Source organism: Drosophila tropicalis, unplaced genomic scaffold (assembly GCF_018151085.1).
Source record: "Drosophila tropicalis isolate 14030-0801.00 unplaced genomic scaffold, ASM1815108v1 contig_1190, whole genome shotgun sequence".
NCBI lineage: Eukaryota > Metazoa > Arthropoda > Insecta > Diptera > Drosophilidae > Drosophila > Drosophila tropicalis.
In genome coordinates, this window is record NW_027172561.1 from 2,756,316 (window position 1) to 2,773,935 (window position 17,620).

General features: G+C 37.3%; 3 protein-coding genes across 3 annotated transcripts; 1 reads left to right on the forward strand and 2 right to left on the reverse strand.

Moving 5' to 3' along the window:
* Positions 1-1,066: 1,066 nt before the first annotated feature.
* Positions 1,067-11,480, reverse strand: hzg (herzog). Its single transcript, XM_068294813.1, has 6 exons — positions 11,066-11,480; positions 10,682-10,818; positions 3,486-3,724; positions 3,241-3,422; positions 3,016-3,169; positions 1,067-2,595 (listed from the first exon to the last, which is right to left on the reverse strand). The coding sequence occupies exons 2-6, from the start codon at positions 10,761-10,763 to the stop codon at positions 2,272-2,274; spliced, it is 981 nt and encodes a 326-aa protein (XP_068150914.1). The 5' UTR covers positions 10,764-10,818; positions 11,066-11,480; the 3' UTR covers positions 1,067-2,271.
* Positions 11,481-11,578: 98 nt separating this feature from the next.
* mRpS31 (mitochondrial ribosomal protein S31) lies at positions 11,579-13,001 on the forward strand. The gene is made up of 3 exons (XM_068294802.1): positions 11,579-11,630; positions 11,698-12,218; positions 12,281-13,001. The coding sequence occupies exons 1-3, from the start codon at positions 11,622-11,624 to the stop codon at positions 12,915-12,917; spliced, it is 1,167 nt and encodes a 388-aa protein (XP_068150903.1). The 5' UTR covers positions 11,579-11,621; the 3' UTR covers positions 12,918-13,001.
* Positions 12,907-17,582, reverse strand: mib1 (mind bomb 1). Its single transcript, XM_068294791.1, has 4 exons — positions 17,173-17,582; positions 15,359-16,624; positions 13,285-15,297; positions 12,907-13,221 (listed from the first exon to the last, which is right to left on the reverse strand). Exons 1-4 carry the CDS (start codon positions 17,431-17,433, stop codon positions 13,081-13,083), a joined length of 3,681 nt encoding a protein of 1,226 aa, XP_068150892.1. The 5' UTR covers positions 17,434-17,582; the 3' UTR covers positions 12,907-13,080.
* Between the last annotated feature and the right edge of the window lie 38 nt (positions 17,583-17,620).

The window sequence follows — 17,620 nt, forward strand, 5'->3', positions numbered from 1 at the left end:
TACATACATATATATATATATATATACATAAATATTTATTTATGTGTGTGTGTGAATATATTTGCTTTTAATTTCCCGTGTATGTATTTATATAGTAATTTGGTCGGAATAATATGAAGCTTTCAAGCCTTTGCTTTTTTTTACTCTTTTCATTGCAATGAATAATCTTAATCCTTTTTTGTTGATACGAATGTACATGTAAATCTTAAGCCATATCGATAATCGTGAGTCTTTGTCTTGTTCAGATCTATCCGAAATCAGTAATTTTGTTGCAATTTTGTAAAAAATAAACGACAAGTACAAGATATAAGGGTATAAAAAAGATTTGACTTGCCACAGCTAGCTTCTGCCATTTATTTATTTATTTTGTTTCTTTTGCTTTGTTTTCTCTTTTCGTCTTCTATAGTAAAAACTAAAAACAGAATTCATATTTTTAAAAGAAAAAGTTTTTGGAAAAGAAAAACGATTACGAAATATACTGCAATGCGTTTTATAAGCGCACTTAAGAGTTATGAATAAACAAAAAATTTTTTTTTTAAATCATTAATTGGTTAGAATAAAATTGTTTGCTAAGCCTAAAATGTGTGTGTGTGTGCCGAAGAAGAAATTAACTTTATACGTGGCTGCCTTCTTATCGGTAAAAACTCAATTTTATAAATTATTTAAAATGTTTTAGTTTTGCATAATCCCCCCTTTTTTTTTTTTTTTTGATTCTTAGTTTTGTAAATGGAATTTTATAAGTTTTTCAAATGAAACTGGTTTAGAGGCTGATTTTGGTGGTTTTATTTGATCCATTATGGGTGAAGAAGAATCCCAATTTTAAGTAGTCCGATTTGGTACCGATAATTTAAAATAAAATTAGTATCGAATGTGTTTCGGGTGGGAGGCTGCTCTAAAAACAAAAGATTGTTCGGTTATTAAGAAACATCTTATTATTCAAAATCGATCCGAACCAAACACTCTGTTAGTTAGTTGACACGATTCAAATATGAATTAATTTAAAGAAAACTTAAATTTCCAGCCCCGAATTAAAAAATAAAAACACAAAGTTAAACCAAACATTAGATATTGTAAAAATAAAGACCTATATTATGTTTAACATGTTTTGCGTTACCACAACGTTTTCTCTTGATATACATATACATATATATATAGACATAAGCAGCATACAGGAATCCCGATTATCTTTTTACTTTGCTGAAAATCTATAACAATTGCCAGACTTTACAGTTTTAAACAACATTATGCATAGTGCGCGCATACACAGAAGAAAAAAGAAAAAAAGGAAAAAAAAAACGAAAATCGATCAATGGATCACGCATTAATATAAAAAAGATGATAGAAGAATTCTGATACAATTTTGGCTTGGTTTTTCTTTGCTTTTTTGTTTGTGGTTTTATAAATATACACCAAATGATCTTTTTTTATGATTTATACAGCGACATGTGTAGACACATGCGTCTTATTTGTATATATATATATGCGTTGTATATATATATATATATTTTTTTTTTTTTGTTTAGTACACATATTAGAGTTTTGCTTTTAATAAAAAAAAGAAAAATATATATATATATATAAATATATGTTTTTTTTTTTTTGTTTTTTCAATTTGATTTTATCTCTCTTCTCATATGTATAGTTCATAATTTTTTTCTTTTTATATTTGCTTGCTCAGTTATTATTGATATAAAAAATTTTGAATTATTTTTTAGTTTTTGCTTTTTTTTTTTTTTTTTTGGTTTATTATTAAGAAGGCGGGTGCTAGAAACTTATCTCATTAAAAAAGAGCCAAACAAAAATAAATAACAAATGTGCATTTTGTTAAAAAAAAAAAAATAATAATAAAACTAAAATAAGAAAAAAAAAACATAATAATTATTGTATAGTTCTAAAAACTTAATGCTAAGCCTAAAAGGTGTCGATATATAGCAAAAAAAATTGTGTTGAGTTCGGAGCAACAAGGGAAACCCAAACGGTCTCAGATGCTTTGTGTGTTGAGGTTGGTGGTAGGTAGGCGGGGTGGGGGCGGGTAAGGGTCATTAGGAAATTAAGGAGGGGGTGCATGGGAGGTGTTGGTTTGTTTGTTTGCTTCGCTTTGCTTGGTCTCGTAATATGTGTAAACTTGTTAATTATGCTTATGGTTTTTGTTGTTTTCCTTCTTTTTCCTTTTTCATTCTCTCTTTCTGTTTTTTTTTTCTTCCCCACTTTTCTTTTTTTTTTTTTTTGCTTTGATTTTTATATATTTATGAACATTAATTCCCACTGATGTTACGTCTTTTGCAGCAGCTCCGTCTGTGGGCTGGGCGGACTCGGACTGGGCTGTGACTGCATCATAGTTGGGGCAGACAGAGTAGTGGCCTGGGTAATAACTGTTGTGGCAGAGATGGTCGGTTGCTGCTGCGGTACCTGCTGCAGCTCTTGGGGATGCTGTTGCTGTTGTTGCTGCTGCTGCTGCTGGGGATTGTTTAGCGGCTGATTTGAATTGCACAGCACCGAATAGACGGAATCAACTTTGCTTAGCTTCTCAAAGAGCGGTATCAGCTCACGTAATTCACAGTCTGTGACATCATCGAACCAGGATTTGACAGGAACCTGAAAGGAATGAAAAATAAGTATACAAATATATTCCACATTGCTTTTAACCTTAGAATTAGTTAGTATATAGTAGTTTGGCACTATTGTTTTTCCCACCCATCATCACAAAAAGCGAAATTGTGTCATCCATGATAAATTTCAATAAAAGCATGAATGCAAGCACTTAATGTATATAACGACACTGCTTATGCACTTTGATTGCAGTAGCGAATACGTTATCGAGGCCTTTCTAAATCAGTTTGCCGAACAAGCCACTATATTGATGAATGTATGTATATACAGCAAAGTAACAAATATCTCTAACAACCTGAAAACAGTTAACAGGCTGCTTTAATTGCTTCCCAAAATATTGAAGAAGTCACGAGACGAGAGCATTTGTATACTAGTTACATGTACTGTTTTTGTTTATGAACTTACTGCATTATCTGGATGAAAGATATAACTGGCCGGTGAATTATCAACAATGACAATTTTCTGCAGATCACGTCCCAGACGATTAAGATCTTTAATGTAATTCCCTCTGTAGTAGACGCATGATTCCCTAAACAGTCTTGCACGAAACACATTCCATCTGAATCAAAATAGAATACGAATATTATTAACAATTATGTGTATGGTTGTTTATTTAAATTTTCATCATACTTGTCCAGCAGATCGGCAACCGGATCTGCATATTTGGCTAGTGAGGCTGTAAATAAAACGCATTCGTACAATTCACCCATCTTTTGTAGAAATTCATCTACATGTGGCCGCTTGAGGACATACACCTGATGTATGGTTCCATCAATTTCCACTGGTACTATAAAATCTGCATTGGGTATAGGCTGCAAGTGGAATTAGGAACAGGATATTGTAAGATTGAATGGTTTAATAGTTTATTTACTCACCTTAAAACTACTATGCACTAGGGTCTCATCCAAATCGATTACCATACACTTGCGATGGATATCGGAGAGCCTAACCTGAGGTAGTAAGTACCTTTGTTGGTCCGGTAATGGTGGAGGTGTTGTGGAACCATCGATTTGTGTACCATTCTGTGAGGTTTTCGTTCGATTTCTTCGCCAACAGCATAATAATGATTGGAATAAACCGCGCTTTGGTTTCGGCTTAAGGCGTTCCACATCATCTGAATAAAAATACATGGAAAATTAGCGATTTTTATTTGGATGTGACTGTAAGAAGCAAAGGCAGGTTAATGAATGAAAACCCCTGTCTCGTTGCTTATTGCTTAATCTACCGAGCTTCGAGTTCTGGCAGCTGTACGCCTCCCATTTAAAGAGAATCAGAGCCATCATATGTGGGTACGCGATTATTTATTTATTTAACTAGTTTTTCCTACCCCTTTTAAAGATCGGTTTTCGTGTTGTGTTTACTTTCCCGAAACTAATCAAGTTTCAATCGATTTGATGGCTTTGTCAAAAGATGTTTTCAATGGAAATCTGGCGAGATTATAAAAATTAACTTGAAAATTCTGTTTACATGTTATTTTCTCCAAAAGAAATTCTAAACTTTAACAAAAATTGCAAAAAAACAATACAAATTGTATATATGTACATATGTATGTATGTGGAGTTCAAGTTAATAGATCAATAAAATCATTCGTAGTTCAAGTTAAGTAAAAAACGAAATTTCTAAATCCTTGCAATCACAAAAATTCATCCTAAGTGACCCATTTTAAAAATACTAAGTAAATTTTAAAGTTGGCATGAGTTAACTAAATCCCATAAAAACAATCTTATCATAAACTCAATCCTCTGCCGATTGCTTCTATCAGAAGCTACACGTATGATTGTATGTCTGTGTGTGCACACATAGTACCTTTGTATGTATATATGTATGTTTATGTGATATGCATATTGGTTTGATACGATTGATTGTCAGTTCCTAAATTCCGTAAATGAAGCCAAGTGCAAACTGAAAAACAATTTTATTTATGTAGTTCCTAAAAGGCTATAAGTCAGCAGCTCATCATGGTGATCCAGAATATACATATATATATGTATGTATGTATGTACATACATATGTATATGTGTTTTAGAAGTTGCTATCTTTTATGCGTTGCAAGTTGCTGATTGAATTTTTTATACATTTATTTGTTTTTCGATTTTTTCAACGAAAACCCATTTAAATTCTCTATCTCTCTCTCTCTCTCTTTTGCTCTGCCTACACAAGAAAATGAATAATTATGGGCTAAAAAATGTAATGAAATCATTAACAGATACCCTATACCCTTTGCAATTACTTTTGAGTAACAAAAAGCTATCCGCCTGGGTTCGAATTCTCTTGGATTATCATTAGTCACTCAGTGACATTACGATGATATATTTTCAAAAATTATATTATTATTCTGTTTTGATTTTAATAAAATACTGAATTAACATTCCAAGTGTCTGTGGATAAAGTCAGAGCGCAGGAGATACCTTATTCGATATATGTAGGTTTAGGGTATCAATACAGCAACTACAACAACAAAAAGCTTCAACTTGATTTTGCGTAAAGATCGCATACACACACATCTATCTACATATACGTGTGTGTGTGTGTGTGTTTAAAAATATTTTTGTCCAAATATAGTGGTCTATTAAAAAAGTCTTATGACAATGTGATATGACGGATTGAGAACTGCCAACGAGGTCGCTCTCTATAAATATAAATGTGTTCGTCATTGGTCACTAATGTAAGAAGAAGAAGACCTACACACATCCCATCTCCACCCCCCCACATCTCTAACGATAGGAACCAGTTAATGGGCTTTTTGAAAATAGGACAAAAGCCTTGGCAACCCCGCAACCCATTACCACCACCCCAAAGCACGGCACCGTATCCCAAAATGTGCATAAATCAATCGACCTAAATATAGATGAGCCTATCATCAATCAGCAAAGAAAAGAATATAGCCATAGCCAAAGCCGAGCGTAGAGCTTCAACAAGTAAGGTAAAGTTTGTGCTAAAAAAATATCAAACGCCTGTTGAGTGTGTGTGTGTGTGTGTCCCTGTGTATGTGTATGTGGTGGAGAGTCAGCTTGAATTGATGCGGTGGATGTACATTGTACAAGCTACTTTTACCCTTCTGCCTAATAAATACAAGAGACGAGACGAGACATGTAGGGCTTTCATTTTGCTCATAAAATATTCAAGTGCAGCTTGCACTTTGCACAAAAGAGAGAATGAGAGAGAGATAGAGAAAGCAGCAGGAAACAAAGGAAAAAAACTAAACTTAGTTTCACTTGAGCTAACGGTTCAATGAACCGTCGTCATAATAACTGACTTGTTTAGCTCGAGGATTCTTTTTCGCATCTTATTCACTTTTTTCTCCGTCTCTGTTTCGCTATCTACCTCCCAATCTGTTTGTCTTTGTCCTTCTGTACCGCCTTCCCGTCACTTGTATGTGTTCTAAGCTATGTATGTACATACATACATACTTACTTACATATGTACATATGTTTGTTTGACTGCTGGCGTTTCCTTTTGTTTTAATGCATTTACGGAAGGAAAGGAAGAGAGTGGCAGCAAACACATTAGCCACGACCGCACCTTAAGTTTTAACTGAAAGGTCATCTAGGGACCTTCTTTCCAGCGAATCTCATAGACACACGCACACACACATGCACACACATACGCATTTACATTTCGATGCATGAATCTGTCTTTTTCACTCTATTGCGCTATTGTTGCAAGCAATTATAGCCTTTTGCCATCGATTAAACGCATATGTATGCTAAATTTGTTTCACTTTTCACCTGTTGCAGGAGAGTGCAGGGGGGGCGGGGACGCATTGCGCCATTAGATCTAAAGCCAGAGGGAGACCGCTGTGTTTCGTGTCTAAGCGAGACAACTAAACCTCATTACCTATAAGTTTAACTATTGACAATTTCCATAACTGTTCGTGAAGTAGAAAAACTCTATATACAGGAACTGAGTATTAAAAGCATTTTAGCTTGAATCTATTTTTATATTTACCTACATACATACATATCTATTAATAATCTTGTACCAGCATCCAACAGGTGAAAAAGTTTGCCTGAGCAAAACAAAAAGCTACATACATACATATGTACATAAATAGGTTACGTTTTGAGAACCTTTCGAAAGATATTCTCAAAGGTATTCTATTCATTTAAGCATTATTGTTTATTTTGTGGAAAAGTTCACCATTTTAAACATATTGTATGCATATCTTATATACCCTTCTTCTATTGGATACGAGGTGATGATACTACTGGGTGTGAAATTAAACAGCAAATAGAATCTTCTAATATTAATTGTATGCAAATCCTTCTTCGCCAGACTGTTAAACAGCCTTTCGCGTCAATATGAACTCAAAATATATTATAATATTCGCTCAACCGAAATGGCAATGAAAATTATGAAGATTTTCATTTGGTCTTTGTGTTTTTTTTTTTGTTCCTACTTTTCTTTCCTTTTATTTTTATTTCTTTTTTGACAAGGTCTCTCTGATAAATTTGTTTAAAATAAGCAACAGAAAAACGAAACACTCATACATACATATGTACGTTTAAAACCAGAGATTTGGTCAAACATCAGGCATGCCAAAATTCAAATGCTCTTTTAGTCGTAGTTAAAGCTATAGAATTCAACAGATTTTTATCAACGACATTAAATTTGGTAATCAACTGTTTGGTGATTAGTTATTCCAAATCAAACCGCTTTGTTTAGCAGTTGATCGTTTTTGAGTGGTGGCATCAGATCGATCACGTTACGTTTACGTTATTTAAAAAAAGATTCATAAACTTTACACTTTATATACATATACATACATATGTAAGTTGGGGACTTACTTTACATTTCTAATATCAACAAAGCCTTTCTGAATAATATTAAGGCTTCATTTTTAATATATGTATGTATTTTAATACTATTTATTAAACATGGAAAAGTTGACAGAAATCAAAAGTTAATAGTTCTAAAGGTTTCCTTGATAGTATCCAAGATCAAGGTATTCGATAATGTTTGCTGTCAATGATATAAAAATTGATATAATGTATAGGATCGATGTAAATAATTTTTTCTTGCCTTTGGAATACCTACTACACATACATACATACATACATAATAGAAAAAGAAATACATAACTGCCCGCACCCAAAACATTTCATTTCAACTTATCTAATCAGAAGGTAACAGAACAAAAATGTTTGTTATCTGCTTAATATGATATCATTCAATGGAATACACTTCCACCATTGACCTTCAGCATATTTCTTTAGCTAAACTTGAAATTGTGTAGAATTTGACACGGCGTGTGACAAACGTTGCAAATCTGTCACCCCTCTGTGACCAACAATTGCATTCCCCGCCCACACACGGACACCTACACACACCCGCGCACACCCGAACACACACAAGGGCAAATACGGACACTGAACTTTCCGGTTTCAAATCTTTAAAATCTCATCCGGTTGACCTGCATGAGTGTCGAATTGGATTAGATAACATTTTTTTTTTTAAATTAGAATTATAAAGGAACATAGCAAATATTTTTCTTAAATAATTATGCAATTGATCTTTGATTTTTCTATGTACATACATACATATATCTAGTTTAGTCTAGTTATTGTACGTCTATTCATCTGTTTGCACAAGACAAAAATAAAAGACAAACTAATTTAAAAAGCCCTAAAAGCAATACGTTGTTGCCGATTTTAAGATACTCTTAACCCTTCAATATATAAAAAACACTTCCCTTAGAAAGTACGAAAACATATAATATTTAAAGCTCGTTAAAAATCGTTAACAATAAAATGCACATGAAAACATGATTGCATTTAAGCCTCTAACGGAACTAGTTTTCACATCAGTTCAGCTGTGGAGCCGCTCTTTGCGCCCCTCCTTGGCAGGCGATTCTATTTTTGATATATGTATACATATGTACATATATCGCTCTCTAACTGTAAATAATTGCCAATCATAAAAAAAAATAAACCGAGAAACAACAAAAACAAAATCATTGGCAAACAATAATTTTGTGTTTACTTTTTGCCCACATTTTATGTTTTTTTTTTTTTTGCTTTATTTTTAGATCTGAATTATATAATAAACATTTTCTTTTTTGCTGTTGGAAAAAGCATAAAATGAAAATGCCTGTGCGTGAGTAATTTTTGTTATAAAGAGGCCTTCAAAATAAACTTTTAAGATCATATAAAAATCTGCTAAAACAGACAAAAAAAATAGATACTAGGCAACCAAAAAAAAATAGCGCTTGTGTCCATAAAAAATAAAAACTGAAACTTGTATGTATGTATGTATGAGTGTTCATGCTGCATATACTTAAATAGCTTAGAGTGGACAAAGAGCCACTTGTAAAAAATGAATTTAAACTATATCTTGGTAAAGTTGTTCTTTTTTTAGTATGTATAATTCCAAATTTATAATTTCTGCCACAAGAAACTTGGTGAAAATTGAGAATATTATATTTCGTATTTTTATTTTTAAACTAAGCTTATAATGCAGCGTTCCTCCAATGATTTTTATATTTTCGTTTAGTTTCTCCACCCTAAAGAGAGATAAAAGGCAGCGCGGCAACGACGGCGGCGGCGACACCCATTATGATGAAGATAAGTAGAGGCGCCCCGACTAGCAGACGCTCTGCGTACACCATCACGTTACATACATATGTATGTATCTAATGGTAAATTCTAAAGATATACATTATAATTTATACAAATTTGTATAGGGCAGACGACTGTGAACGATTTTTAATTGATATGTTTGTTTTTAAATTTTAATTTTAATCTGTAAGTGATATGTAGGGTATCTACGTATCTATATATACATACACGTGTCTATACGTATGTATATAAAAAAAAAACACATTTCAACTGTTGCTGCTGCCGGGGTTTTGCGCGCTGTTTCTCACTTTTTTTGCTCTTTCTCTCTCTCTCTACACCCACACTGTTGGCTGAAACGTAGACGAACACACGCATGTTTTTGTAAAAAGAACATACAAATACATACATACATATATTTATAAAAATTTGTTTATTATTGAAGTACGCAAAAATCGGCCAAAAATATAGAATCATTTAAAATTATTAAATTATTTTTGTCTTATTTACGACAAAGTGGCAGCCCTGTTTGTCGATCAAAGCAAAACGTCGATGCAAACTTATTAAGCAAGCAACGAGAGACGTTAATTAACACCTAACCGCAAATACATACATATAAATATATGCATATGTATGTATGTATGTACATTCATATGTATTTTTCCTTGTATGTATGCATATATAGCGACTGTGGGAGATTAGATTAAATTTTGTTATTACTTAAAGGCATTCAAGACAATATTCTTGATTTACCTAAAGCCCCACCCCGCTTAAAACAATAGTTACGCTCCGCTCCCTTCCTCTTCGTGAGACACGTTCTCTTCTCCTGACTGTCGTATTCTCTCACTCTCTTCATTCATTAACCTTTAAGCTACAGTTTTGTTTGTTTGAGAAAAAAGTGTAAAAAAAACGAGTTGTGCTTGCGAACCGGTTTACATTGTACATTTTTTTCTGCTATTTTGCGCTATGCAATTTAATTGTTAGTTTTCCATTGTTGGAGAACATAGAAAGGCGTTTAAAAGTTGAGTGACGTCACATACAAACACCGACGCTCACACTCAGTCACATACACACACACACCACAGAGACGTCATCAATTTGTGACAGGTGGGAGACGATGGAGGTGGACGAGGGCCATAACGAAGTAGGGTTGCAACTGCGTCGCAAAAAAATTCGATAACTGAAGCTAGCAAGTGGTTAGAAAAGCAAGAAAGAGAAAGAGAGAGAGATAAAGAGGGCGAAGGAGAATGGAGCGATTTTTGTAAGGTCAGAGGGGTTTGAAACAGTAGGTAGGTGCAAACTTCTTTGACACTTGTCCTTTAAGGCAAAATATCGCCTTTGTTGTGACGCCTGCGATTGCTATTGTTATGGTCGATGACTCATTTGAGTACTTCTTTCTTATTTTAATCCTTTGCCCATGTCACTCATTTCTAGTTATTTTTGATGGCATGTTTTTTGTTTTTTGTCGTGTTTGATACATTTATTTTAATTGTTTGTTTTCCATGTTTTGGTCTCACCTTTATCATTGGGATAGCTGGGATAAACATTTAATTGTTCATCATCGCGGGAAACTTGTGTGATTATTGATGTGGCATCCATTTGAAGCACACAAAATAACGTAGATGTTATGTTGGGATGGATGATAATGGAAAGGCTAATTAGGAAAAAAAATTTGGTCAAAATCACAGAATTTTTATGTATTTAAATATATATATTTTTAAATATTTGTTTGATTTTCATTTTGCACACATTGCTATTGGTCCCAGACGCAGCAGACAGTGGAATTTGTACAATTACTCTTTGGTCGCCTCATTCGCTTCGAACGCAGACTGAATGCAAATGTTTTGCTTTTCCTAGTCGCACTCCCTCTGTCTCTTCTTTTACTTTTCCGAGATATTCACCTTTTGAAAATGCACTTTCGCCTACAAAAACAACACTCTTTGTCGGTTAATTTTATTCTCGTTTCGTTTTTCTTTTTGTTGTTGCTTTTAGATTACACTTTCTTTTATTTCGTTCATTCTTTTTGTGATTCTTCTTCGCGTCTTATTTTCGCAGATTCTTTGGCGTTTTATTTATAAATGGACACACACACTCACACACACACGCACGCACACACACACACACACACACTTGCAGACACCACAAACACTTCTGTTGCTTCGCTTTCTTTCGTATCTCTTTTTTTTTGCGTTTGTTACTCAAACAAAATTTATAAATATTATTCTGCTATTATAGTGTTTGGTAAAATAATTGAATTGAATTTAACTTTAATTAATAATAAATTCGCGGAAAACCAGACGCGTGACAACGAACGTTGAGAAAATTAACAAGACTAATTCGATAGGCAGTGGACGGAGAATGCGATAAGTCGACATGTCTATCGATGTAGGATTAGAGGTGGGTGTTGTGTTTATCGATTGTAGAACCGGCGTGACATAACTCGAGTGTAGCTTAAAAATGTTGAAGGTAAATAGAATATTTACAAATAACTTTTTAATTTTGAATTAAACTTAACGCATCATGTTTCATACAGGTCTCAACTCAATTGGCGACCACTGTTCGCAGTAAATTACTACGTATTGCTCCCATTCAAAACGCCTATGTCAGGAACTTGTCCTCACAGGCTAAAGATGACGATGGTTCCTCTTCCTCTGATGACGAAAAGTCTATTAAGAAGAAAAAAGAAGAAAAGTCAGGACCACCACCGGTAGAGACTGCATCCCAGCGTCTGAACCGACTGCTGGGTAGTATGGCTACAGACCAATATCAAATTTCTCCCTCGGATTTTCCACATCCGGGTGACGCAAATCGTCATCGACGTGAAGCGCTCAAACAAGAGGCAGCCTCAAAGGATGTTCTTACAGCAGCAAAAAACATTGCCAGTATGCTGGGAACAAGCGAGAGTGAAAAAAGGCAGACCGAATCGGAACTGTTGTCTAAATTGCTAGGCAAAAGTACGGCCGAAACAGAGACAAGCAAACAAAGCAAGGGGACTGAAGATGCTGGTCGTATAGAAAGTTTACCGAATACAACGGATAAAGAGCTTAATTTAAGGTACGGGTTCTTACGCTAATTGTATTACAAATTAATCTTGAATCTCGTCATTCTTATCTCAGTGAATTAATTGTGGGCATGAAAATTGATCGACGCCAGCAGCCACCAGGACCGGAGCAAACCCGTGGCGACTATGTGCGTCGTACTTTGGCTTCACGATCAAGGCCCAAGCATTCTGATCGTCCAGCTCGTCTTCCACAGCAAAGAAAACGTGAAGCGGAATCCTTCACCGGCAGTGTCAATCTTCATGGCGGAGAGCCTTTAGGCATATTCAAGAAATCAGATACGAAGTCCTCTGCTCCAGACCTTCTTCCAACTTGGGAACACCTCAGTCAACATGAATTGAGCCTACACTCTAGCCATCCACCTGCCAATCATTTCGAGCAACTTGCTCAATGGACGGAGCAAGGTAAAGTATGGCGATTCCCAATCGACAACGAGCAAGATATGATTGAGGAGAGCATTGTAGATTTTTCCGAGCATATATTTTTGGATCAGCATTTAGAGCCGTGGTGTCCAAGCCGTGGACCTATACGTCATTTTATGGAGCTGGTATGTGTAGGTCTCTCCAAGAATCCGCATGTCTCAGCCCAGGAGAAAAAAGAGCATATCCTGTGGTTTAGAGATTATTTCGAGGCTAAAAAGGATTTGCTTAGAGATTTGATCGAAGTAAAAAACACTAAGAGCCTTTCTGTTTAAGTTAATTCTTGGAAAATATATTTTAAAACCAATATATATGTATATATATATTATGATGATATATGTTATACAAAATTAATTGTACGCATACTGTTTTTTTTACTCAATCCTTGCCAGCTCCTATGAAAAAGTGATTATGACCGTGAATACGCAGGGAATGTAATTAAAAGAGAAGTATACGTTTTTCCACGGTCTTTCTACAGATCGGACAGCCCTCGATTTGATCTCCGCACATTTGACATGTGCCATGGCCACATAAAAATACCATATTCTTGATGCGATCAAAGCAAACGGGACACATGGTCTGAAAAAAGGAAAAGGATTCGCAAAGGATTTACTTTACACGTTTCATTGCCTTGTCACTCACCTGCTCTTTGATATCCTGCAATTGTTGCTTTAATTTTTGAACATCATCCATTTGGAAATTATTCACATTAGAGGGGGCCACCATACCCGAGCTGGAGGATATTTTCGAGGATGTCGAGGCGGATGCGGCCAGTAAATTGTTTTGACTGTTCAATTGCTGTTGCCCGGCCACAGGAGTGACAACTGTGTTATTCATAGCCACACTGTGTCCAGAAGGGTTGACACACACAGATCCCCCTGCGCCAGCAGCACCACTAACAGCATTAGCTGGCATTGAAGCGTCCAAATCGGCCACTGTTGGTTGAAGTAAGGGCATTTGTACGCCGGTTACCTTTTCGGGACTACCCAATCCACCGCAACAAAGGGAATATGAGAGCATTTCATCGATTTGGGTGCGACAAAGAACGCATTTTTTCATTAGGGCACTACAGTGCTCACAGGCCACCATATGACCGCAAGGTCGGAAGAAAACAGCCGCCCTACGATCCGAGCAAACTAGACACTCATCGATTTTCTCACGGGAACAAACCGTACCGCGGCAAATAAGGCATTTCTTAACTCTTGGGGCGCAGGTCTCACAGCAGCTGACATGACCGCAGGGCTTGAAAACTGTATCCCGTTTGGCATCCGAGCAGACAAGACATTCCTCCAAATTGGAAGATGAGGATTTATTGTGACTGCTGCTGCTGATTCCATTCAATGATTGAGACATTTCAGCTAAAGCAAAAGAAGAGGCCGAAGAGTTGGATGGTGAAGAATTGGAGGCTGCCACTTGGGAGAGGGGCATTTGTGCTGATGATGACTGCGGTACAGTCGTAGTTCCTGTTCCCACCACACTAGAAGCCGTTCTTTGTCTGGCATTCTGACTTGTTCCCGCCACATTGCCTGGCAGCTCTGAGTCATCAGTTTTACGTTCATTGTAACACTTTACCAAAGTCTTGCAAAGATTTGGGTCGGGACACAAGTCCAATGGAGTTTGCAATTTTCGATTCTTAAGGGTCAGTTCCGCTCCATTGGCAGCCAGGAAACAGGCAATAGAGGCGGATGCCTTTTTATTGTTCGCATTTCGTAGACCCATTAAAAGTTTACCAAAACCTTCAACGTCTTGAAGCTGTTTGAGCTGTGATAATGTATGATGACGTAATGCCTCATGCAGGGGTGTGTCCCCATCTTTATCGGGTATATTTAAATCGGCACCATCTTGCACCAGAAGCTTAACGATCTGCACATGCTGCCGTTCGACCGCTAAATGAAGGGCAGTCTGGAGATTCACATTCTGTCGATCCATATTAGCCTTGCCCATGTGGACCAAAAGTTCAGCTATTTCCACATGATTATTAAGAGCAGCCAAATGGAGGGCCGTATACCCATCATCCTTTTTCTCTTCAACAATCCAGGGACGATTTGTTTTAGTTAGCAAAATACTCATGGCACTGGGATTACCCTTGAGAGCTGCATGATGTAGAGCATTAAAACCATTATTATTGTTCAAAGTGATATCAGCGCCAAAATCGAGAAGGAGAGACAACATTTCGTTGTGTTCTTTAGAGATGGCGTCATGCAATGGAGTGTCGCCTTCCGAATCCTGTAAACTAGGATGACAGCCGAGAGTTAATAGGGTCTTCACCACCTTAAGATGTCCCTTATTCACTGCTATGTGAAGAGAGGTCTGTCTTCGCTTGTTTCTAGCATTTAGATCTGCCCCAGCCTTGGCCAGTATCTCTATAACAGCTGCCTCATCTCCGAATGCGGCATGGTGGACAGCACGGTCACCGTCTTTATCCTCAATTTCCACATCAACCGAATGGCGCAATAACACCTGAATGACCTCGATATGACCATTTTGGCTGGCTGCCTGAAGTGCTGTGTGACCAGCAAAAACTCCATTTACATTGACATCAGGAGAGCCGCTAGAAGAGGGTGATGCAGCAGCTGCTGCAGCCGCACTTGAAGTCGAGGCACCGCCTGAACCTGCTCCATTTGCACTACCAGCCAAATATTCCTCACAACGTGTCTGATAATTAAATTAAATATGTTACATAATAGATAATTTGTCAGTAAAATGGATTACTTACAGCAAAACCATTGGCTGCAGCCTTGACAAACTCTTCGGTAGCATCCCCAGACACATTCGGTTCAAAGAGCTTCTTCAATATGGCTGATAGACGCTCCCCACTTGGTATCACTGGTGGACAATTAGAGGAGCCCTCCTGACCAGCAGTTGCACCAGTTGCCGATGCCGACGAAGCCACCTTACAAACGGCCAATGGATTATAGGTCCAAGACGTGTTTCCGACCTCCACTTTAAGATCATTATCATGATAAACCTGTTGTACGCGCCCGATCTTGCCCAATGTTAATTGCATCGCATCTGCCCATTCGCCATGACCGCGTTGCAGCATTTTAATGCTTTCCACATCAGAGCAAATCTTAACAATGTCCCCAACTTGGAATTCGGGTGGTGGTGCTGCTGTAGTCGGTGATGACACCTTAGTTAGGACTGCTGGATTGAATGTCCATCGGTTGCCAGAATTATAGGCTACTACAATGTCATGATCCTCATCGATGCCCACAACCATACCCGAGTTGCTCAGACATTCGAACATACCATCTGTCCAACCACCATGACCATGCTGTAGCGATTGAACTATTTCCAGATCCAAATCCACAGTAACCTTGTCACCAATTTGGAATCCATGTGGTCCTTTGCCCGGACCATTTTCACCCAGCAATGGCAAATGATCGCGATATACATTGCTACCCTTGGCATCGTTAACAACTTTCAGGTCTGCCATGCCCTCAAAGCCCACGCGATATAAATTCTTTGAACCATTGTCCCAGATAACATAGGCCGCGGATCTGGGTGATGCCGATGACCAATCCTGTATTTCATTAACTTTCCCGCGACGGCCAACACCACCATCCTGGTCCTCCCACTGCCAGTCTACACCACGCACTACACGTGCTCCTGGAAAAATGCCTCTTGCCAGGACTTTCTTAGACTTTCGACGTGGCTCCAACATGGTACGCTCGCCACCAGGAGTTGAAATGCGATAGAATCGATGACGTAAATGATGCTTATCCCCGTGATAGCAAATCGAACACAAATCATAGTTAATACACTCGGCACACTTCCAGCGTATGCCAAAGATCGGTTGTTGACGGCAAGTATCGCACATGGTACCCTCATGCTTTACACCAGTAGGAGCACTATCCAAAATACGTAAATCATAGGCTCCTGCGCATCTATAATTTGCAGCTGTACCATTGTCCCAAACAACTACCACTTCCTCGGCGGACTCGAAATTGCGTACAGTACCCACATGGCCTTCGCCCCCGTCCTGAAGTGGAATAGACAAAAGGATAACAATAGATTAGTTTGCTGAAGGATTGTAGATGGCTACACAGAATACAGCACAAGTATCAAAATCCGAAAGTTGTAGACGAAACGCATCACTTCGACTAATTTTCATGTGTACGTAATGATAGGTCTGGAAAAATTTTTGTTTTTGTGTTGGGCAATCAAAACGAAAATCTCATCATTGCACTGTAGGTCAAGGGTGTGCCAATAGAGGCGTAAAGTGTATGGAAGAAATTGCAAACACTGTTTGGAGATAATAAAACAAACTTTTGGACAGGAATTAAGGGCGGGTGTGTAAAATTTTTAACTCCTTGGTGTAGTGCCACAAGATACATTTTTTTTTGTTTTAAAATTAGTGGTCAATTAAATTTTTTTCAATGTGTTGTTCGATTCGAACTACCGTAATAATATTTTATTGGCCTCATCAATTGACATTGACAAGGCGGGCGCTAGCAAAGTTTATTTCTTCTTTTGTTGACCTCTTGACACTTGCTTGATGTCGCTGGATTTGTCACACTTTCAATTCACCTGTTTGTTCCACTTCCAGTCCGGTCCTCGTATGACTCTTGCCCCCACACCTTCCATGGAGAAGCGTCTGGTCACAGCAGAGGCGGATCCTCCACCACCACTTCCAGCTGCAGTTGTGCTGCTAGTTGTACCGCCACCAGTGACTACCACACCCACACTTGCAGCTGTTGCCGCCGTGGAGGAATTTCCTCCGCCTCCCCCTCCTGCACCATTGGCATTTGTTGAGTCCTTAGCCGCTGTTAAAGTGGCCGCACAAGACATTTCAAGTGTCAAGATGTTGCAGAAGTTGGACTCCTACGATTTAAACAAAAATTGCGTTCGTTTATTGCACAACAAAGTGATGATTACAAAAAAAAAAAAGAAAACAACAAATAACTATTTTAGCGTTGCGATTGGAAGTTAGAGTTGGCAGCAGTGTTGCAAAACCGATTACCCCAGCGAGATAAAA

What these genes read in the sequence shown, in the direction of transcription:
- hzg (XM_068294813.1), bottom strand. Translation starts at nt 10,763, where the DNA reads ATGGATGCCACATCAATAATCACACAAGTTTCCCGCGATGATGAACAA. An exon ending in TAGTGCATAGTAGTTTTAAG is followed by an intron (nt 3,423 to 3,485) that starts GTGAGTAAATAA and finishes TTCCACTTGCAG; the next exon opens with CCTATACCCAATGCAGATTT. An exon ending in GTTGCCGATCTGCTGGACAA is followed by an intron (nt 3,170 to 3,240) that starts GTATGATGAAAA and finishes ATTTTGATTCAG; the next exon opens with ATGGAATGTGTTTCGTGCAA.
- mRpS31 (XM_068294802.1), top strand. An exon ending in GATAAAGAGCTTAATTTAAG is followed by an intron (nt 12,219 to 12,280) that starts GTACGGGTTCTT and finishes TTCTTATCTCAG; the next exon opens with TGAATTAATTGTGGGCATGA.
- mib1 (XM_068294791.1), bottom strand. Translation starts at nt 17,433, where the DNA reads ATGTCTTGTGCGGCCACTTTAACAGCGGCTAAGGACTCAACAAATGCC. An exon ending in CTGCAGCCAATGGTTTTGCT is followed by an intron (nt 15,298 to 15,358) that starts GTAAGTAATCCA and finishes TTTAATTATCAG; the next exon opens with ACACGTTGTGAGGAATATTT. An exon ending in TGCAGGATATCAAAGAGCAG is followed by an intron (nt 13,222 to 13,284) that starts GTGAGTGACAAG and finishes TCCTTTTTTCAG; the next exon opens with ACCATGTGTCCCGTTTGCTT.